This window comes from Hemitrygon akajei, chromosome 14 (assembly GCF_048418815.1).
Source record: "Hemitrygon akajei chromosome 14, sHemAka1.3, whole genome shotgun sequence".
Classification (NCBI taxonomy): domain Eukaryota; kingdom Metazoa; phylum Chordata; class Chondrichthyes; order Myliobatiformes; family Dasyatidae; genus Hemitrygon; species Hemitrygon akajei.
Window position 1 is genome coordinate 94,267,940 of NC_133137.1, and position 24,289 is coordinate 94,292,228.

Here is a 24,289-nt window from a genome sequence, read left to right on the forward strand (position 1 = left end):
ACAAGGATTTCGCTGGGACTCAGATTAAATTATAGAGAGAAGTTGAGCAAATTGGGATTTGATTCATTGGAATATACAAGGTTGAAGAAGATGGCACCAACAAACAACGTGACCAATGGCAACATCCTTCAGACAGTTCACAAAACTACCACTTTTGCTTCTCTTACTTCTTCTTTCAAATATGATTCTGAAACCTCTGATTTACATTTTGACGGCGCGTTTTTAGGCCGATTGGGCAATCTGGCACTTTGCTGTCTCTGAGGGAAATTTGGTGAGGTTTCAAGCACAGTGTGCGGACTAGAGGCCAAAAAGCCTGCAGATGGGACGAGAGTCCATAATCGACTTCATTTCTCGCCGATCTCACTGAGTAAAGCACCATGCAAGATTGAAATTAACGAGGTGAAGAGAAGGCAAGCAGATGTTCAACCCCATCTGCCTGCATTTGATATATATATATATATATATCAATGCAATCCTCCTCCTCTCTCCCCCCTCCTCCTCCTCTCTCCCTCCACCCCAATCGCTTGCTGCTACCGGAAGCAGGTATTTGCATGTGACCAATCTCCTCTTGCTGCTCCTGGAGGAAGGTGCCTGAATGTAACAGGTCTCTCTCGCTTGGTGCCGTTGGACTTTTAGGTCCTAGGCAAGGTTTAATCAACGCTATTTGTGGATTGGATTCTGTAGTTCATGTTATGATGTGTTTCTGGTTTCTTCTTTTTTCTAAAATTGCTATTTTGATCAAGGCAGACTGGCTCTGCAGACTGCAGTCAATGAACGACAGAGTGATAAATTGAATTGAACTGAACATACCTGGACTGTTTCAATGACTTTCCACTGTGAAAGAATGAAAGAACAACTGGACATAGATATAATGTCAGCGAGGAGAGAATTAAAAAGAATATGAGGGTCAACTTTTCACCCAGATGGAATGAATGGCCAGAGGAAGTGATTGAAGCAGGTACAGTAGGCCCTCCTTATCCACGAGCAATTGGCTCCAGGACCCCTCGCGGATACCAAAAACACGGATGCTCAAGTCTCTTATTCACCCTGTCTCAATCCAGTGGACCTTAGGACCCAGCAGAACCCCAGACCTTATTTAACCTGTCTCAGTGCAGTGGACATTAGGACCCGTTGGTGAAGCTCTGAATCCGCAGTGTTTCTGCTCACGAAAATAATCACAATCACAATTGAAAATAAAGTGGAAATAATAAAGCAATCGGTAAGAGGTGAAATGCCATCGGTCATTGGAAAAGCATTAGGCTACAGTTGGTCAACGAGCGGAATAATTTTAAAGGATAAAGTGATAAAGGCCCTGCCCCGATGAAAGCTACAATTATTACTAAGCAACGCAGTGATTTAGTTATTAGGTTTTGGGGTTTTGGGTTTTTGATCCTCCACATCAACCAGGCACAGATGAAGAGCACGCTCGGGAGCGATCTGTCACTGGATCGAACTTGGGAACTTCCGTTCCCAAGCCGGCGCTGAAATATATATTCTTAAGTGTTTTATATGCATAGAAAGGTAAAATATACTACTATGTACTAAGACAAACGTTTGACTAACTGACGCTAAATAATACCAGATGCACCTGTTCCAACTTACTTAGTAAGAGAACTTACGATTTTTTTCGATCCCGATCCACGATAACCTATGCACAGCCTTCCCATATACTTTAAATCATCTCTAGATTACTTATAATACCTAATACAATGTAAATGTCATGTAAATTAGTTGCTATACTGCATTGTTTAGGGAATAATGACAAGAAAAAAAGTCTGTACATGCTCGAACAAGTGCTGGAAGAGCACTTCCGTGTTTTCTCAGTTCGCGGTTAGTTGAATTTGCGCATGTGGAACTTGCAGATAAGGAGGGATGACTGTATATTAACAATATTCAAAAGAAACTTGGACAGATATATCAATAGGAAAGGTTCAGAGCGATGTTCCCAACCTAGGGTCCATGAACCCCTCAGTTAATGGTAGGGATCCATGGCATTAAAAAAAAGATTGGGAGCCCCTGGTTTAGAGGGATATTGGCCAAACATAGGCAAAAGGTCAACCTTGGGAATCTTGTTTGGCATAAACCAGTTAGGCTGAAGGGCCTATTTCTGTGCTGTATAGCTCTATGGTTCTAAACTAAAATTGATCATCTGCCCAGCACACCAGAAGAGCAACAATTCTGGTTAGTAAGACTGAGGCTGTATTACCTTTCAGATGTTTACTGTCTTCATTTTCCTGCTGTAGCCTCTCCCATTGAGAACTGAAATATACAAGAAAATATCACCCTTGTGTTTTATGAACAATTTCATTCTATGATCTCTTAACAAGGGAACAAAAGCTATAATTTAATTTTCAAAAAATAATTCTCCTTTGTCAATTAGAGGGTCAAGTCATTTTGAATAAACCATTTCAGGCATACAAGGTAATATACACACAGACAAAAAAAACTTCCAGACAACTGTACTCCTTTTTCAAAATCACCAAGGTGACAAAATTTAAATGCCATCACAAATCGGCTGAGTTGCCGAGTTTTACTACTAGATCTTAGAAGTCTCTATATTTAGTACACAAGTTGATTCCAAGTACACTGAATTTGTTTCCAGTGCAAAGCAAATCACAGTTACCCCTCAATTTACAAACAACGCAGTTAAACAACTTTAGATTTGATTTTTATTTGCCAGATTCTACTGCTGGTATTAAAAAAAAACTGTTCTATGAGCTATTGCCTCATTCATGAGTTAGTTCTAAATTAGCAATCTGACTGAATTTTATTTATTGCCTATGGAATTAAAAAAACTCAAACACGGCTATATATATATACCATTTACACCTATAAGGCTTCTTAGAATCAACAGAATCCATAGAAAGAACTTTGGACATTTCTGCTTCAAAGATATAGATCAACTTTACCATTAAATATTACTATCAAGCTTCAGGTCCCAGACTACTCTTACTGTGCCACAGATTAACCTTATTCTTTACTGAAGTTCTGCATCAGCTTTGTCCAGTTGATAATAGCTCCATTTCCAGAAAATACCACATTCAAGCCACATACTTACAAGTCCATGCGCTGCTCAGTGCACTGCAAAGAAAGTATTGCAATAACAAAGTAGAGCCTTTGTTATTGTCTTATTTATAAGATTACCTTGAAATTTCTCGAAGATAAACAGTCTGCATCGCCTTTTTAAGATGTGGTTCAATGTTTCTCCACAATCGACGAGTATCCTCTTCTTTCACTTGTGAGAAAAAAGATTTTGCAAACATAGCATCTGCATTTCTTATTCCCACTCTATACCTTAACAGTAGCTCATCAATATATCTAATAGTCACCTCTAAAATGGCAGGGATGGTCTCTAACACAAGAGATTCAGCAGATGCCGGAAATCTCAATCAACACACACACAAAATGCTGGAGGAACCCAGCAAGTCAGACAATCCCTATGGAGAGGAAAGAACAGTCAACGTTTCAGACTGAAACGCTTCATCAGGGACGGTCTCTAACGGCATTTTTTTAATTTGCAGAAGACATTTTTAAGCACAGGGAAAGATAGAAGAGATATAACTTATTTTCCTTCATTGCTTCCAAAGTCCTGAGGAAAGCCCCGTTTTTCACATTTCAGTTAATCTAATTAAAATTTGCAAAACGTGCATTTTCAATATTTCTGTTAAGCTTAAATACAATGTTAGAATATCAATAATATTAGTCTTCTTTGTTTAATGAATATGATTCAATTTTACCAGCAAATAGATAAAATGAACTTCAGATATTATTTTCACTATTTTTTATAAAGTGACTTCAGCAAGGCACCGCATCAGTTATACAGAAGGCAGAAAAGAGAGCAACAAAAATGCGATGGAGTAAACATCAGCTGCCAAGGTATCACAGGGCAAAGCACAACCAGAAAAACTATATTGCATTCATGTGGCATGGAAGGAAAACAATGAAATATCCAGGTTTACTTTTTTAATTTAAGTTCTTTAAATCATGAAACATACTTTACTAACATTAACTGACTTTGGCAAATTAACTACAGAATCAAAATATGCGTCATAGAGAAGTACAACACAGAAAAAATCCCTTTCGGTCCATCTAGTCCCTACTAAGCCATTTTAATTGCCTACTCCCATTGACATGCAGTGTCTACAGCCTTCCATACCCCTACCATCTATGAACCTATCCAAACTTCTCTTAAACTTTGAAATCAAGCTCACAAGCACTTGAGCTGGCAGTTCATTCCACACTCTCACCATCCTCAGAGTGAAGAAGCTTCACCTCATGTTCCCCTTAAACTTTTCATCTTGCACCCTTAACGCGTGACCTCTGGCTGCAATCCCACCCAACCTCAGTGGAAAAAACCTGGTTACATTTACCCTAGCTATACCCCTCATAATTTTGTATACCTCTCAATCTTCTACGGTCCAAGGAATAAATCACTAACCTACTCAACCTTTCCTTATAACTCAGGCCCTTCAGATCCAGCAGCATCCTTGTAAATTTTCTCTGTAATCTTTCAATCTCATTTACATCTTTCCTGTAGGTAGGTGCCTCAAATTCCACATGTTGCTCCAAATTAAGCCTCACCAATGTTTTATACCACTTCAACATCACATCCCATCTCCTGAACTCAATACTTTGATTTATGAAGGCTAATGTGCCAAAAGCTTTCTTTATAACCTCATCTATCTGTGCCACCACTTTCAATGAATGATGGACAGTGTCTACAGCCTTCCATACCCCTACCATCTATGAACCTATCCAAACTTCTCTTAAACTTTGAAATCAAGCTCACAAGCACTTGAGCTGGCAGTTCATTCCACACTCTCACCATCCTCAGAATGTATTCCCATGATTGCTTTGTTCTATAGCACTCCTCAATGCCCTATCATTTACTGTGTATTTATCTATTATCACTTTTATCAGTTACTCAACTGACATGTTGACTAACCATGCATCTCAATTTCCGTCATTGTTGTCTAGATGCACATTTAATAGCTGTGAATACAGTATATCTGGATTTAATTTTAGTCACCAGACAAAGCTCTTGATCCAGTGAACCAAGAGCTCCAAAAAGTATAACCTAGAAAAATAAATTAAGTGTGCAGGCTGAAAAATAACATTTCTAATGTATAACTGTAATACGCAGAGAAATATGATTTGCCTTGATTACCTCATAAATATTGCAGAAAAACAATTGTGTGAAATTGAAACAGATCTGGCTGGTGTATTTGGTACTCAACACATCCTATATTCAACTGTAAAAAAACAAATGTCTCTTCTTTGGATACCAAATTACAGATCAGGACACAAGAGAACATTCAATTTTCCAAGGATGTGTGAAGATTTCTGATATTAAGCAACCAGCTGTTGGGAAGATGAGGCAAGCTTCAAATGACAGGTTTCAGATGAAATCTTTTATGAGGGATACAAGCTAAATCACATATAGACTGACGATTCTCAAAATCAAAAAAAAAAATCAGATAGAGCGAAATCACAATTTAAATACACTTGGAAATACAGGAGAATAAAACACACAAGGACACCAGCCATTTAAAAGGTAAATGACTGCCAAGATTTCAGTCTTGTGAGGTCAAGGATTAGGGATAGATTTGACAGGTTTATTCTGCGAAATTCAGCGATTCCAATCTAGTTTGCAATTTTGGATATCATTTCACACAAAATTTGCCTTTCAAGAATATACCTCTACTATGAGCCAGTTGTTTATTTATTTACTTTTGTCAGCTCATCTCTCGAAGACACCAATTGAAATCTGCCATGTCTTAATAATGAGGAAGGAAATTTTGCATTTGTACCCTAAAGGACACATGAATACTTAAAATAAAACTAAACTATTACAGGAGATCATTGCATTTACTTTCAGTTCCTCATGATAGCTATTTTTTAAAAATATAAATGACTTACCATCTCCTTTTATAATAGGTTCGCAGAACCTTGGAAAATTTAATGCAGCCTAAAATAAACACAGGTACCTCAGTTAAAGTATATTAAATCAATTGAATTCTCTTCTAAATATTCATCCAAATTTGCAAGGAACTATTAACGGCTTCTACCATCCTTCTCAATGATTCCTTCATAACTCTATGCAACTTTGAGTTTTCTGCGAAAGCTCAGATGTTCAGAAATTAGTCTGTTGTTTAGCCCACCCCACTGACATTGGACTCATCATGAACTACATTATAAAGCAGTGGCAATTCCCATTACATACGGAGATAAACCTGGATAAATACCTTACATTAAATTCGACAGCACAGACAACTTCCCTATTCCCTTCAGAGAAAGGGTAAAAAAAAAGTTCATGATAGTTCTCACAGCTGATAAAACTGGGGGGGAATGTCATGAATATCAAGTGTTTCATTAGTAAGTTTTATGGCTTCACCAAATGGCACTAGTTACTTCACAGAAGCTCATCATCAAAAATGAAGCTGGCCCTTCTCCTCTTGGCAGGAGCAAGTATAGTGCAATTCTTAGCTTCCAGCAAATGTGGATGGCTCACCAATGATTTCAAATTCTGGATTAAAACCTCAATTCCCATTTTCTCCTGAATGCAGAAAAATAATTGATGAGCTACTTTCAAGAATTGACTCAGAGTATCCCATTTCCCCAATAGCTAACAATGAGATATGCATTAATCAGGAAGATGGGTGAGAAAGTTACATGCTTTATAATATTTTCTACATTCTCTCCGCAGTATAGGGTAAACTTCTGAGACTGACAATGAGACACACTGTTGAGTACTGGGAGCTATCATCCACATCAAAACATACATTTCCCCTGAGAGTGCTACATCCTACCAGTGAGGTGCCAAATACCTCTCAGTGAGAGAATGTATTTTCCCTAGTATTAATAGCTGTCAACTTCAATGAATTCAAAATATCTTAAAATAAACAGACTGCCAAACCACTTAACCCCAATTCTAATCATTTTTTCCCCTCACTATTGGTATTTCAACGCTACCTGCATGTGTTCTGCTAAACTGATCCTACTATTCTCATGAAAGGTTGGTCTGAAAATCCAACTGTGATGCTCTTGGTAGGAGTTTGACCTGCTGCGTTCCACCAGCATTTTGTGTGTGTTGCTTAAATTTCTAGCATCTGCAGATTTCCTCTGGTTTTCAGTACTTTGCATTTCACTTCAGTTTTTATCTACAATACTTTACTTTGGTTTTAGAAGAAAACGTGGTAATATATCATTCATATTTAAATGTCCCTGGCATTTCAAGAGAATATATTTAGTGATAACACAAAGGAAAAAGGCCTAATTAAAAATAAATATATGACCTTGCATGAAAGGAAAAACAAAAGGAAAAAAATCATTGGAATGCAGAACATCCAACCTGGACACCACTGTCACCTCTTGCAGCTGACTACATCAACCTGTCTTCTGAACTAAAAAAATAAACTGTTGTGGTATAACTTTGAATACGCACTTAGCAGTCACCCAGGCCAAAAAAGTGGTAGTGACAGCAAACAATCAATATAACATATTAATTTCAAAACTGTTTTAAGATTTTATAATGTCATGAATCTTTTTTTGCTGACACCATTTTTTATTTCCATCACAGTTAATTTCAACCATGAATAACCAAAAATGTTCAGCAATCCTTACCAACCCATGGTTTAAGTTGTTCACAGCTCTTTAAATAAATCTCCTGCATGCAGCTAAAAAATGAAAAACTCAAAATTTACAGTCAGCTAACTGAACACAACCAATCTCTACAACTACTGCAGTTCAAGAATGAACACTTTTCACATACAGGAACGGTGGTGATAATTTCCCAGCCCACATATCTGAAGAATCCTATGTCCGTCCACACACACACACACACACACACACACACACATCTACAAAACCTGTTTTGTTACACAATATTCCAATTTTGTCCATGTGAAACCTTCTATCCACAATTAAACTAGATTGTTAAGATGCCAGCACATGCACATGCTAGAACTACAATGTGGATGTACAGAAAGTGCCAGTAGCACATCTGACCTTCCAGTATGCCGATGAAATTGCCACTGAATCCAACATCGGTCTGGAAATTTGACAGGGTATGTGGGGTAGTGAAGAAAATATACCTTTTCCTCCACTGATCCTTCAAACAGTTAAGAAAAAACTTACTAGATGCTGCAGCTCTTTCAAATCCCGACACACAGTATAAAATACTCCAAGCAGTATGTTAATGTAACAGGTGTAGAATTCTGCAGAAAATTCCAGGGGATGATCATGAGAAAGAATTTTCAGGAGGTCATCTGAATAAAAAAAAATTATATACTTCAATTTATGGAAATTTCCGCAATACATTGCATTTTGTGTATTAATTTGTAGTGGATTATAGACAATTGTCAAACTGTAAGAAGGAAACATTGCTTAAAATACACGAGCAGAAATTCAGTGATTCACTACAGTATCTTGTTCTAAAAAATAGATAATACTCCTAAAATGCTTCAATAGAAATCAGTTATACATTAAATAATAAACAGTGTATGGTTCTAAATTGGGGGAGGTGTTTAAAGGAAAAGACAGGAGCTAAGGGGTGTCGATTGGAATAGGTGCTGTCAGACAAGTCCACATCTGGGAGTTTTTTAAAGACCAGTTGATCAGAGCTCAGGATGATCTGATAGAGAGTAAGTTCAAGGATGGTAAAGTGCAGGAAATTTGAATGAACCAAGAGGTCCTAAATTTTGTCAGAAAGGAAAAGGAAGCATATGTAAGGTTTAGGAAGATAAGATCAGACTGGGCTGCTGTGTATTATAAGGATAGCAGGAACGTGCTCAAGTGGGCAATCAGGAAGGGAAAAAAGGCCATTAATGTCCTTGGAAAGCAGGATGAATGAGCATCCCAAAACTTTTTGATACAAATTAAGAAAAAGAGGAAAACTAATGAGCGGCAAACACAAGGAAATCTGCAGATGCTGGAAATTCAAGCAACACTTTCAAATCTCTTACTATCTTTCAGTTAGTCCTGACGAAGAGTTTCGGCTCGATACGTCGACAGCACTTCTCCCTATAGATGCTGCCTGGCCTGCTGTGTTCCAAAATTAATGAGAGGGTAGGCTCACTCAAGGATAAAGGAGGGAATTTGTGTGAGGAGTCAGACCAAGTGGCTGAGATACTAAATGAGAATTTTGCATCAGTATTTACTGAGAAGGATTTAGAGGATATTGAAAACAGAATGGACACAAACCTAGCCTGATCTTCAATCTACTGAAGGTTAAGTAGAACAAAAGAAAAACTTTAAATTATAATGTGGAATCATTTCGATTTTTAAAAATAATGACAAATAATAAGGAAATATACATAACTGAATCCAGTATAAAGAAATGCTCTGCTATTGCCACTGACTATGATATATAGAGTTCCTTACACTCAGCCTACATTTTTAATTCTGAGAATGACAAAAATCATTTACAAAACAAGGTCAAAGTTTCTGAAGTCAACTGCAAGATAATGGAAAGTGACAGCATAGTTTAGATTACCATATTTAAAAGCCTAGTGATTGACATTTTAGCCCTTGCAAACCTATCATTTACAGTTTCAGCTCTACAGCTGCTTGTCATTTCCAAACTACTCTTAGTACTTGGTCAAATTATTTTGAGGAATAACCCAGTTAGTGGGGTTTTGAGTTTTCTTAAAGAAGCAATCAACTGATGTACTCACCAAATAGGACAATATAATATTTGTTAAATACAGGGCTGAGACAAGAAAAAAATAAGTAAGGTGTTCCATTATTTTACATTGGAAAAATAAAATGGAATTTCAATCCGTTAAAGTGCTTTGACTAAAAGACAATTTCAAGACAATTGCTTCAATTTACATGACTAGAGAATAAAAACAGAAAAAAGAGGCAAATAACCTTTGCTGTAGTCTGGAAAACACAAAGTTAAAGGCTCAAAGCAGCCTGTATTTGGCCTAAACTTTTCCCAGACGATTTCGCTGATGAGAAGAACAGTGACATTGGTTTCGGCCTGTGAAAAAAAAACATTTGATGATGAAGTTATTCCATGTATATGTTAAAAAAATCTGGTTGTGTTCAGAACTCATTCTAATTAACTGTACTGTAGTTATTTCTTAGTCCTATTTTGTGCTAGAATTGTGTTTCCTTTCGATATTTATTTTAGTGCCAATTTATTGAATTAACACCAAGTACTCAGAGATATCACGTTACGTAGTTGTACCACAGAGCAACCTGAACTCAGAAATAAAATTATGTTTCTATCACTGCCCAAAAATCCAGCATCCTTATTTACATATATATAATAACTAGAATGAAGAATTCCAAAAGTTCACAATGCTTTGAGTTTTACTGATGCTAAAAACCCATATTTCATTTGTACAACCAGCTCAAATAAGAACATTGAAGAGAATTGCAAAGGAAAAGGATCGACAACACATGATGTCAGTGTTGGCCATAATGCTTATTTAGAATTTAAACTAATTGCACCTGCCTGTACATGGCCAATATCCATCCATCTTCTGCCTCTTAGAACCATAGAACATTACCGTACAGAAACAGGCCCTTCCGCCCTTCTTGGCTATGCCGAACCATTTTTCTGCCTAGTCCCACTGACCTGCACCTGGACCATATCCCTCCATACACCTCTCATCCATGTACCTGTCCAAGTTTTTCTTAAATGTTAAAAGTGAGCCCGCATTTACCACTTCATCTGGCAGCTCATTCCACACTCCCACCACTCTGTGTGAAGAAGCCCCCCTAATGTTCCCTTTAAACTTTTGCCCCTTCACCCTTAATCCATGTCCTCTGGTTTTTTTCTCTCATAGCCTCAGTTGTAAAAGCCTATCTATACCCATCATAATTTTATACACCTCTATCAAATCACCCCTCATTCTCCTACACTCCAGGGAATAAAGTTTTAACCTATTCAACCTTTCTCTGTAACTCAGTTTCTCAAGTCCCGGCAACATCCTTGTAAACTTTCTCTGCACTCTTTCAACCTTATTAGTATTCTTCCTGTAATTAGGTGATCAAAACTGCACACAATACTCCAAATTCGGCCTCACCAATGACTTATACAACCTCACCACACTTTGATTTATAAAGGCCAAAATGTACCTTTCATGTGCCTGTTGAACTGCCTATTAAATGGTGTTATCATATTGCTTCCAGCACCTCCCCTGCAGTGCATTCCAGGTACCTACCACTTTCTGTGAAAATAAACTTCCTTTGCAAATCTCCTTTAAACTCCCTTCTCTCACCACATAATGCTTGCAGCAACACACACAAAGGAGCTGAAGGAACTCAGCAGGTCAAACAGCATCTAATTAGAGAAGTAACAGTCGCTGTTTTGGGCTGAGATCCTTCATCAGGACTTCATGTCAGGATTCAGTAGTCATCTCCCATCTCTATGTGCCCCTCTAGTATATAACATTTCCACCCTGGGAAAAAAAAAGACTATCTTATGCCTCTGATAATTTTAAATTCTTCCAGTAGATCACCTCTCAGCCTCCAAAGTCCAGAGAAAACAATCCAAGTTTGTCCCACTTCTCCTTACAGCTAATACTCCTCAATCCAGGGAACATCCTTCTTTAAAGCCTCCACATCTTTCCTATAATGTGATATCCAGAACTACACACAATACTCCAAATAAGGTCTAATCCAACTTTCGTACAACTGTAACATGACTTGCCAACTTTTATACTGAGTTCTCTGACCAATAAAGGCAAGTATACCATATACCCTCTCTACTTTGAAGGAACTATAGACTTGCACCCTATGATCTTTCAGTATATCATTGCTCCTCAAGAGTCCCCTTATTTACCATATACTATTCTCTTACATGTAGACTCCCATAGTGAAACACCTCAAACTTGTCTAGATTAAATAGTATCTGACTGGATTCCACGACCATCTGTAGTTCATTCCAGATTGCAACTATCCTTTAGGTGAAAAAAATGACTCTCAGATCCCCTCTGCACCACTTACCTATCAACTTAAGTGGATACTTTCTGGTCATGGACACTTCTGCCATGTGGAAAGATTCATTAATATTCACCCTATCTATGCCTTTTAGAATATTGAATACCTTTATGAGGGCCCCCTTCAGCCACCTATGCTCCAAGGAAGGCAAAACCAGCCTTTTCAGTCTCTCCTTATAATTGAAAGTTTCTACCATACAACAAAATATTCAGAAATGTCCTTCCTATAACAACCTTCCTATAGTGTAGCAACTCGAACTGCTGTGGCCTAATCACTGCTTTATAAATGTGTACTAAGATAAGCATCCTACCACCCTGCCCATCTGTGCTGCTACCATCACAGATCTTTAGATCGTACATCAATGTTGCTTAGTTCCTTAATGCTCCATGGGGACCTTAACATTCATGATATACTGTACGTCCTACCCAAATTAGATATCACACTTTAGGATTAACCTCCATCTGCCACTGCCCTGCCCAGCTTACCAATATCATTCCCTACTACTGACCCAATCATGGATCCTACCTCAGTAATTTCCTTGATAAAGTGCCTCAAAATGCATTTCCACCAATGAATTTGTGCATCAGCATCAAAGCAAATATTTGTTCTCCACCTGCTCAAAGCTGCAGCAACTCTGAAGTAGTAATTCGTAAATGACAGTTTCTTGTTTATGATTTTGACTTTCATAATATTATATACTTTGCAAGTACCTAAGATTTCCTTCCTGGATGAACTTAGTGCACTTTGAAACCATGCCATCTGCTAGCTTTCTCAAATGTGAGTCAAGTACTTCACCAAGTAGCAAAATTTTCAATTTTGTTTATATTCATGCTCGTTCTATGTGGATAATGCATAATATCTGTATTAGCAGGATAACATTAAAGATCTGAAATAATATTCTAAGAAATCAAGAAATGTGAAATAGTAATGGTGTTTCAGAAATTAATGTTACATACTAATTCTTGAAATCTCAGAAATCCTGGCAGCAGGTTTGCATCCATTTCTCTTAGCTGCTCTGCTTTGTCCAGCACCTGAAAGAGACATTTAAATTTTGAATGAAATAACTAAGAGATATTTCCCGAAGATCAATACTAATCTTTTAACTTGCATGCAGGTTCAATATTTGTCATTTTATCCATAATCATATCATTTTAGAAATCCACTCCTATAAGCATGTAGAGTGCCTTCCTAATTAAGCTGAGAATATTTGTAGTATTTCAACTAAATGCGAGGAATTACTGTCTTATCATCAAATGTTCATGAATGAAAGATCTTTAGGGAAGGCAAGTCGTTTTCTTCTATGCACTGGTTATTTAATAATGAGCATAACTGAGATGTTCAAATTTGTACTATGTAAACCCATGAATTATCCTCCACAGACTGTCTATTCCTACTTCTCCTTAATGAATATTAATACTCTGGATGGAGCTTAAAGGCCACATATGCAAGACCCAGAATAATTCAGCACTTTAATCATGAGAACTTGCTTGCAGTTAGTGATATTTTGGAACATACAGATTCAGGAAGGGACATGGCTGTGGTTTATTCCTGAAATAGTTTCAATTATGATTGGCAGGCATTCCTATAGCATTTTTCTAGCAAAACATTCAAATTGGATCCTAGACATATTCTTTTGAAGGAAGAAGAATTGATTTGCATCAATGCCAATAATACAGTTACATTTATTCAATAATATGGTAACCAATTTATCCAGGACTTTAATTACTTCAAAGTTTAGAAACTCATTCCTAGTTCTTGACATTGGCCAAATTTTCTCCCATATCTTCGCAATCTGTTTTGCTTGTATCTCGTGGATATGAGGCTGCAAAATTACATTTTATATCTCATCCATTTACAGACCTCATATTTATGCTATAACTAAGTGACACTATTTTTATCTCTGTAACATCACTAACTCCATCATTGTCTTAGCTCTGAAACCCTCATCAATGGCTTTATAACTTCTCAACTTCACTATTCAACACTTCTCATCATTCTTTCTCACTTTTATCTAAACTTAAGGCCATTTAAATTCTACTGGGCAATCTATTGTGCATTTCTGACATTTACCATATTATTTCAGATTTCCACAATAATTTGTCAATCTCTTCTAAGAATACTAATGAAGAAATTTTAATATATTAAAATTGATGAAATAAGTTGGTCAAGACTATGCCTTGACAGTATAACAAATGCAATAAATGTCCGACTTAGATTAGTACAATACAATTTTTTACATCAATTATATATTACACCACAAAAAATAGATTAAACCTAAATTTATCTGATCAATGTTTTCCATGCAATCAAGAAATTGGTACTTTTTTACATTCTACTTGGTCTTGTTTTAAAATTCAACCTTTTTGGATAAATTTAAGAGTTTTATTGGAATAAATCATTGGAATACAACTTCCACATAACCCAATATTATTTTTACTAGGTGATATTGAAGGGATAAAACCGAAACTTAAATTGAACAAATATCAGAAAAAAATTATAAAAATTGCATTGGCAGTAGCCAAAAAGGCTATTGCAATTACTTGGAAATCAGATTCATACTTAACTATGGACCGTTGGAATAATGAAATTTTTAGCTGAATTCCACTTGAAAAAATTACTTATAATTTAAGAAATGAATATGATATATTTCTGAAAATTTGGCATCCTTATTTACAAAAGATAGGATTAAATATATAGGCCCTTTGAAGATAAAGTTATTAGCCATTTGGGGAAAGAAATAAATATATATATTAAAGTTATTTTGAATTCCATGGAACATGTGGGGAGCTTCCGATATCCAGGCAGTCTTTCTTTCTTTCTTTTTCTCTTTTCTATTTCAGATGGGGATGTTAAGGGGGGAAGGGTTGATATTATACTCTATTATTCTATTCATTCTATGTAATTATCTTAAAAATTGAATAAAAATATATTAAAAAAAGAAATTCTGTTTTTCTTTGCTACAGAACAGAACATAGTAAACACCCTTCAACCCACAACAGTCATAGAAAAGTACACCATAGAAACAAATCCTTTGACCCATCTAGTCCCTGTCTACTCCCATTTAAATTGCCTACTCCCATCGACCTACACCGGGACCATAGCCTTCAATTCCCCAACTATCTATGTACCTATTCAAACTACTCTTAAACTTTGAAATCAAGCTCGCATGCACCACTTGCACTTTCAGCTTGTTCCACACTCTCACCACCTTCTGAATGAAGAAGTTTCCCCTTATTTTCCCCTTAAACTTTTTACCTTTCACCCTTAACCCATGACCTCTAGCTGCACTCCCACCCAAACTCAGTGGAAAATGGCTTTATACCCCTCAAAACTTTGTATACCTCTAACAAATCTCTTCTCAATCTTCTATGTTCCAAGGAATAAAGTCCTAACCTATTCAATCTTTCCCTGTAACTCAGATCCTACAGACCCGGCAACACCATTGTAAATTTTCAGTGCTTCCCTCCTGCACAGCCCATAACCCTCCATTTTTCTTACACCCACAAGCCTATCTATGAGTCTTTTAAACTTCTATTCTGTATCAGCCTCCATCAGCACTTGCAGGCTTCTACCACTCTGTCTAAAAGTACCTACCTCTAACATCTCCCCTAAGTATTCCTCCACTCAATTTAAATGGCTGTCCTCTGGTATTGTCCATTGCCACCCTTGGAAAAGGGCACTGGTTGTCCACTATCTATGCCTCTAATAATCTTATACACCTGTATCAAGTTGTCTCTTATCCTCCTTAGCTCCAAATCAGATATCTTTTTTTTTTAAGTTGTTACCATTATTATTTTCTTTCTCACTTCTTCTTTTGATTAGGTACCTATAAAATTGAATTCATAACCATATTTCTACAAAAATATTTCAATTTATGTGATATGGATTCCAATTGAAATCTCACCCTTTACCAATTTGATCTCATCTCCGAGATAGTGTTCTTTGAATAGCTGTTCTGATCACAGAAACACACTCACAATATAATGGGGTCTTCTATACACTTTCTCAAACACATTTCTCCCAAAATCATTCCACGACACATCTGAAGATTTTCTTTCTTCTTTCAAACGTGAAGGACAAAGAGCAGATTCTCTGATTTTGCTTTTTCTTCATTCTATCCTTTCTTCGGATTTTACCATAGTGTTTTTACTATCACCTTTGACCCCAAACAATTAATTAACTTTTAGGAAAGCCTTAGCTTTCCTAATTTTTCATGCATATTTTTCACACTTGAAATTTTCCATTGGAAATGTTCCACCTCCCCATTTCCAGGCAGCCCAAACATTCCTTCCAGCTGAGAAATCAACACTTTTTTTCCCCCTCATTTAGTACATTGGGAGGGGGAAGAGGTGGAGCCAAACAGGGACTGGGTGATACAGCACTTGGATCAGCAAATACAATTTTGAAATTTTGCTCTATCTCAGGATGCTATATTTCCAGTGATGTACTCATCTTTTAATTAATCAATTTACGATTTTCCAGTCAATGCAGAGCATAACTATTACAGATAATTCTACTATTCCCACTTGCAGTTTTGCTGGGCCCATCTATTGTTTATTCTTCCCATCAGCATCCTGTTGCCTTGATTCATCATCTTCTCATTTTAATGCCTCGTCCAACTGCTCTAGCCCAAGTTTCCCTTTCTGTTCTTTCCTCTGTACACTATTTCCCCGTGTGCTTGTTGAAAACCTATTACATCCACTTTACCACTAAACATCAGTGACCTAATAATATGAAATTGACTAAACATTTCCAGAATTTTCTGATACCATGTTACATTTCCAACATTTGCCACATTTTCTTTTTGTCTTGACGTGATGCTCTACAACAAAGTAACCTCTTGGCTCACTGTCTTAGAACACAGAACGGTACAGCACAAGGAATAGACCCCTCAGCCACAATGTCTGTGCTGACCATGATTACAAATTAAACTCATCTCCCTGCACTTGATCCATATCCTCCATTAACTGCATATGCATGACTGTTTAAATGAATTCTAAATGCCATTATCATATCTGCTCCCACCACCACCCTGGCAGCACATTTTAGGCACCTACAACTCTTTATGAAAAAAAAATTACCCGGAACAGCTCCTTTAAATTTTCCTCCGCTCCCCTTAAAACTATGTCCCGTTGTATTTATCGTCTTTACCCTGAGGGAAAAAGACAATCCACTCCATCAATCCTTTCATAATTTTACATACTTCTATCAGATTTATCTCCAGAGGAAACATTCCAAGTTTGCCCCACCTCTGCTAATAATGCTCTCTATTTTGGGGAGCATCCTTGTGGACCTCTTCCACACCCTCTCCAAAGCTCCACATCCTTCCTGTAATACAACAAACAGAACTGCACAAAATACTCCTAACATAGCCTAATCAAAATCTGACGCATCTGCAACATCCTTACTCTTATACTCCATGCCATGACTCCAGTAGAACTGCCCGACACATTTTGCATCAATGCTTTTTCCCCTGGACCCTCACTTATAATTCCAAAAAAATCTACTGTAATTTCAAAACCACTTACAATGTAGACAGTTTGATTGAGCAGATTTTGTTCACGGACCACTTGCTTACATAGTAGAACAAATTCATTAAGAGTATTACATCGCAAATATGATGTGCATTCATTCTCAGACAGCCAACTACCCTGCAGCTGGTTAAGTATTTGTTCGAAAAGCATTCTCGAGGAGAAGCATTCCACACAGTTCACGATTACATGGGGATACTGCAAAGAGACACAAAAAAAGTATTAATGACAATAATGGCAAAAAGTAGAAAAGCACAAATTCTCCTTACATACTTCCAAAGTACAGCAGAATATACCACCTTCAGCAAGGTTCAAAGCTTGCAGCTGCATTTGGCTTTTCTTTACTGGATTAAACACAGATACTGAGGCTGCAGTACCAAGTTCCCTAGGCCTGGGGTCGTGAAGAAATCAAGATTCAGCCAGTAAGCAGGTGAAAAAGTTCAGGGGTGTTATATCAAATGAGAATTATTACTCTCTTAACAACATCCAAGTCTATTGTCACCAATAATCTAAAGTTTACCCACCATAGGACAATCTGGGTTGATTAAAAAAATAAAATAAGAATACCAAATAATCTTGCTATTCAATTCCCTTACGATATAGTGGCAGAAAAGCATAGGAAATTCTTTGCCTTCACGTCTGACTATATTTAGTGTCATAATTTTCTCATTATACTACTCACTTTCTAGAACTGATCTTTCTTTAGATCACCAATACTTTCTTTACCCTAAACATTTCAGTAACTGTCAAATCTCTGAGAATCCACTGTCTTGCTATTTGAACATTTCAATAGTTCTCCAACTGACTCACAAACAATGTTGCCTTTGCTTTTGTGAAACCCACCTGATATTCCTTTCCCACATTCCCCTGAAATGCACCTAGGCTACAATTCCTCTGTGTGCTTTAAATTTTCTGGTTTCACTGCAAAGTTTATTATAATACTATATATTTAAAATCTAGATTTAAAGTCTGCTGTGATATAGCTGTGATAAAAAACCTAACAATCCAAAAAAAAAATGCCAGTCTGTCACCACCAAAGTCCCAAGCATGCTATGTGATCAGAACTGTTGATATTTACCAATACCTACATTACTACGAGACTTGTGTCAACTGCTGATTACCATAAGACCATGAGAGATAGGAGCAGAATTAGGCCATATGACCCATTGAGTCTGCTCCACCATTCGATCATGGCTGATTTATTTTCTCTTTCAACCTGATTCTCCTGCTTTCGCCCAGTAACCTTTGATGTCCTTACCCAGACTTACTAATTAAGAACCTATTAACTTTTGCTTTAAATATACACAATTAGTTGGCTTCCACAGTTGTCTCTGACAATTAATTCCAAAGAAATTCCTCATCTCTGTTCTAAAGGTTGTCCTAATATTCGGAGGCTATGCTCTCCCACTATTGGAAAATCCTCTTCTTATCCCTCTTTATAGTCCATACCAACCTTCCACTACAATTACTTGAAAGGACACCTGTTCATTTGAAAGATAGCTTTGGTCATTTTCTTTGTTCAAGTAATTTACCCTTATTGAAATAAATTCTAGGTTTAAGGTAAAATGGTCAAGATAATGGTCATGACCCAAAAAGCTGACTATTCAAGCAACACACACAAAACACTGGTGGAACGCAGCAGGTCAGGCAGCATCTATAGGGATAAGCGCAGTCGATGTTTCGGGCTGAGACCCTTTGTCAGGACTAACTGAAAGGAAAGATAGTAAGAGATCTCTTAGTATCTTTCCTTTCAGTTAGTCCTGACGAAGGGTCTCGGATCAAAACGTCGACAGTGCTTCTCCCTATAGATGCTGTCTGGCCTGCTGCGTTCCACCAGCATTTTGTGTGTGTTGCTTAAATTTCCAGCATCTGCAGATTTCCTCGTGTAAGCTGACTATCCTTTTGTTTCCAAAGATGCTGCTGAACTGCTGAGTTCCTCCAACAGCTTGCTTTTTACTCCTGATTCCAGCATCTGTGGCCTCTTGGGTCTCCAAGAAAAAATGTTTATAAAATAGTACAATTACTTAATTTTGTAAAGACAACATGATAAAGGAGGTATTACTAACTCCACAGTAACTGAACTGAAAAATGACATTACAGTATCAGTCTCACCATGTTAAATCTCTTTCTTCAAAATAGTATTTTCATGGTTTGACTACATTTTTACTTTGAATGCCAATTAAAATATAAGTGTTCACGTTCTCAGGCTAAAATGTTTCCTGCTGTTACTGCTTCATTATCTCTCTCTTTTCTACTTTTTATTTTAAAAGGAGTCAAGAGATGACTGCAACATGTCAGAAAAACTTTTAGGGTTCACTTTCAGGTGAAAGGAATTGGTTGTGGATGGCTTTAGACCTATTGGTGTTAAAGATAATGAAAATGTTCATATTTATGAAAAAATGCTTTTCAAAATCAAGAGAACATTCAGGAACCAGTTAGTCATTGCACTACATTAACAACTGTATTCTTAGCAGTGCTATGAAACAAAGAATGATTTATTTTTATTGAGGAAACAGAAGGTGACTGTGCACAATTGTTTTTTTTAAAATGTGGGTTGGATGTTGTACACAAGCTAACATGTATTCTTAATAGAGTGAGGCCCAATGGGAAACAAAGAGGTCCAAGTCAACTGGAGAATTTAATAATAAACTTTGAAAGAAATGTCTTGCTTCTGTAAGCTTGCTTCTTCTGTAAGTAATCAATATTTCTTGGAAAATATATATTGTTGCAGATACTGGAATCTGTAGCAAAATCAGAAAAAGTTGAAATATCTCAGCCCAAGCAGTGCATGTGAAAAGAGAAACCAATTAACCTTTCAAGTCAAAGAACCCTTTCTCATGACTATCATTGAACCAATATATCTTTAATCATTGAAATATACTTTCAACAATGGCTTATAGTTAAGAAGGAGCAACTATGGTTTGCAGACCCTTCTAATTGGGGCATTTCTGGTTGCACTTGCTAAACACCTTTCGCCTCCAAACAGGGTCACTTAGATGTCTTCTCACTTTTAAGAAAATATTAGCCTTCAAAGGAGTGTCGTATACATTTACCATAATAATACATGGAGTTCAATAAGTAAATTATAAATACAGTGAATTAATTGGGTCATTGGTTCAGGGCAGCAGCTTACTTGGGACAACTCAAAATTGCCGGGATTCTCTTTGTTTTTTTGGGACACTGTGTTGCCTAATTGGGGCACAAGACTATTGCTGAACAGGTTCTAACCAGCACTTGTGTAGCCATTAGAGGCTACACCATGCTTGGAGATAACTGTTTTCAAATAGCGTCACTTGTATGTGTTTGTTTAAAAAAAAGTGATTTTTCTCACAGAGAGTTGGTGAGAAACAAGCAGTAAGACAATTCTGAGCTGTTTTGCTCACTGTGGTTTCAAGCATTCAGACTTAAGAGATGCCAAAAAAGCCAAGAGTGAAATGAAACTATTTTACTACTTCAACAGGTGAGGAGCTATGAAAAATTTGAAGGTACTGACAATCATCCTTAATGTCACAAATAAAATGAAGATTTGGAGAACACAATTGTAAATAGCATTGTATGAAGGCAGTCCATTATCTGCTCCAGGTGTCTGTGCTGATTTTGCATATATTAAATTAAATCCTCTGTTGATAACTATTCGGAATGAGTGCACAGCTTTACAGCACTGTAGTACTATTGGTAGTGTTCTAATTTGTTCCGTCTTTCATTTAAAAACATAATTTGTTGCTCACTTTGTCTTTTTTATATCTTTTAACTATTTCCATGTTAATTATGGCATTCGTTTAATTGGGCCAAAATGTACTGGTCCCAACATGGCCCAATTAAATGGATCGAAGGGCAATTCCTCTTGGAGGTTATTAATACAACAAAGGACCACTGCCACCAGTAACTTCCCCTCCAAGTCATAAACGTCCCAACTTGAAAATATATTGACATGCTGTCATCAGTGCTAAATCTACGTTCTGAACTTTCAATCACTTCTCACATTTCCATACTCAAAAATAATTATTTTCAAAAGCTTTTTTATTTACCTTTAATGTCTTCAACAACGTTTGTATCACATAGGTTTTCCCTGTGGCTGTGTGCCCATATACAAAAATGGAAGGGTAGCTATAATGTTGAGGCTAGAATAAGGAATAAATTTTATAGAATTAAAATAATGAATGCTTTTATTTCAATATCCAAAACTGTGCATTTTTGTCTTCTTTTAGAGTTTTAAACAAATCACAAATCTTATACTATGGATAAGTAAACAGAATGTCTGTCAGAAACACAACATGTATTATACATCCATGAACATCAGCTATAATCATAATTCAAAAGACTTTTAATGAGAATTATACTACTTTCAGCATAAAATCACATGAAATATTACAAAGTACAGTGAATAACAAACAAAATTCTGACAGAGGAACAGCATGTAGGGATGAAGGAATTTTCCAAAGTCATATATAAAGCTATAGGACTAGCACTCAAAAGTCAATTGGTACTTTTCTAACATGCAATTGTTATTGCAACATAGAAAATACAGTAAATATAAAAAATTGTCTTGTGAGCATGAATATTTTAGGTCATGGTTGAGAACTACTGTAAATATTGGCTGGGACACTAAACCAAAATAAATGCAATGATAAGTTTAAAAACAGCAAAAGAGTAGTATAATTATCTCACAAAAGTTGAAGGGCAATGAACTGGTAATGCAGCACATACAGGAGGGTATGGAGGAACTGGATGCCAGCACTCACAGCTCCAATGATCAAGGACAGGCAAGGCATCAATGACAGAGTTCTACACTGCATTATCTGCAGCCCCAGAATGGTTCTCCAGGACACGGCCTAGGTGGTTTGGGATTTACCAGAAAGGACAGCACATTGCAGGCTCTGATCCAGATATTGCAGCTCAAAGTCTGGGTCAGGACTCCAATTTACCTCAGCACTGGCGGGGGCAGTACTGAGGAAATCTTGAAATGCCAATCTTTCTATGAAGTGAGGTTTTGCCTGTATTTATGCCTGACACTGATTTTAAGGAAATTCATGAATTTTTAGGTTGTTTATTACTTTTTGAGCATTAAAGGGTACTCTGGAGATGTACAAAATTATTTTTATCTATAAAACACTGAAAGCTGCTGCACAGATTGACTCTGTGGTTAAGAAGGCATACGGTGCATTGGTCTTCATCAATCATGGGACTGAGTTTAAGAGCCGAGAGGCAATGTTGCAGCTATATAGGACCCTGGTCAGACCCCACTTGGAGTACTGTGTTCAGTTCTGGTCAGCTCACTACAAGAAGGATGTGGAAATCATAGAAAGGGTGCAGAGATTTACAAGGATGTTGCCTGGATTAGGGAGCATGCCTTATAAGAATAGGTTGAGTGAACCCGGCCTTTTCTCCTTGGAGTGACAGAGGATGAGAGGTGACCTGATAGAGGTGTACAAGACGATGAGAGACATTGATCATGTGGATAGTCAGAGACTTTTTCCCAGGGCTGAAATGGCTAGCACGAGAGGGTAGTTTTAAGGTGCTTAAAAGTAAGTACAGAGAGGAGATGTCAGGGGTAAGTTGTTTTTTTTTGTTTTTTTTTTTAAACGCAGAGTGGTGAGAGTGTGGAATGGGCTGCCAGTGACGGTGGTGGAGGCGGATACGATAGGGTCTTTTAAGAGACTCCTGGACAGGTACATGGAGCTCAGAAAAATAGAGGGCTATGGGTAACCTGAGCTCATTTCTAAGGTAAGGACATGTTCGCTCCTATACAGCAAATCTTAATAGAAAGTCCTGTGCAGATCGATTAGACCTCATTAATCAGATTAAAGAATTGGATCAACTGTATGCTCAAACTAAGAATCCTGAACTATCCAAGAAACGTGTAGAACTTCAAACTAAATTTAATCTTCTGTCCACTCAACCTGTCGAACGCCAACTTCTTGAAAGTAAGAGTCGTTTTTATATTCATGGTGACAAATCTGGTAAATTTCTAGCCAATCAGCTGAGGCGTTCCAAAGCCAAACAACATATTACAAAGATCCGGATGGAGAATGGAGACCTTACATCGGATCACTTAGAAATCAATGACGCATTTAAAAATTTCTATTCTCGACTTTATTCCTCTGAATCTTTGAATGACAATATCTCTATCGATCATTTTTTAAATAATCTGAATATTCCTTCGCTTTCATCTGATTTTAAAGCCAAACTTAATGCGCCTATATCATCAGAAGAAATATCTTCTGCAATTTCTGCATTGTCCTCAGGGAAATCTCCTGGACCTGATGGATTCCCTGTAGAATTTTATAAATCATTCTCTTCACTTCTCTCCCCTCAGTTACTTTCAGTATTATCTGACTCGTTTAACTACGGCAAATTGCCACCCTCTTTTAATGAGGCTTCTATTATTCTTTTATTAAAAAAGGGTAAAGACCCAACAGAGTGTTCCTCGTATAGGCCGATTTCATTGCTTAATGTTGATGTTAAAATCTTGGCCAAAGTTTTGGTTTATAGATTAGAAACTGTTATTCCCTCTATTATTTCTGATGATCAAACTGGTTTTATTAAAAACCGTCTTCCTTTTTTTAACATTCGGCGTTTATTTAACATTTTATATTCACCTCCAACTGGGATTCCTGAATGTGTTATTTCCCTTGATGCGGAGAAAGCATTTGATCGTATAGAGTGGAACTACCTTTTTGCAGTTTTAGAAAAATTTGACTTCGGTCAAAGTTTTATCTCTTGGATCAAATTGCTGTATTTGTGTCCTACTGCCTCTGTTTTAACTAATTCTCAGAAATCCCAGTTATTTAACCTCAAACGTGGCA

The 24,289-nt window shown here is 37.0% G+C and overlaps 1 protein-coding gene across 2 annotated transcripts in view; it reads right to left on the minus strand.

Moving 5' to 3' along the window:
- Positions 1-24,289, minus strand: part of orc5 (origin recognition complex, subunit 5) — a 90,963-nt gene that overhangs the window by 55,053 nt on the left and 11,621 nt on the right. For both annotated transcript variants that reach the window (XM_073066648.1, XM_073066649.1), the window contains 8 exons: positions 21,512-21,604; positions 17,481-17,681; positions 12,909-12,983; positions 9,871-9,982; positions 8,137-8,267; positions 5,920-5,968; positions 3,145-3,235; positions 2,207-2,259 (listed from right to left, as the gene is read on the minus strand). In XM_073066648.1, coding sequence (XP_072922749.1) covers positions 2,207-2,259; positions 3,145-3,235; positions 5,920-5,968; positions 8,137-8,267; positions 9,871-9,982; positions 12,909-12,983; positions 17,481-17,681; positions 21,512-21,604 — 805 coding nt within the window. The remainder of the gene's footprint in view (positions 1-2,206; positions 2,260-3,144; positions 3,236-5,919; positions 5,969-8,136; positions 8,268-9,870; positions 9,983-12,908; positions 12,984-17,480; positions 17,682-21,511; positions 21,605-24,289) is intronic.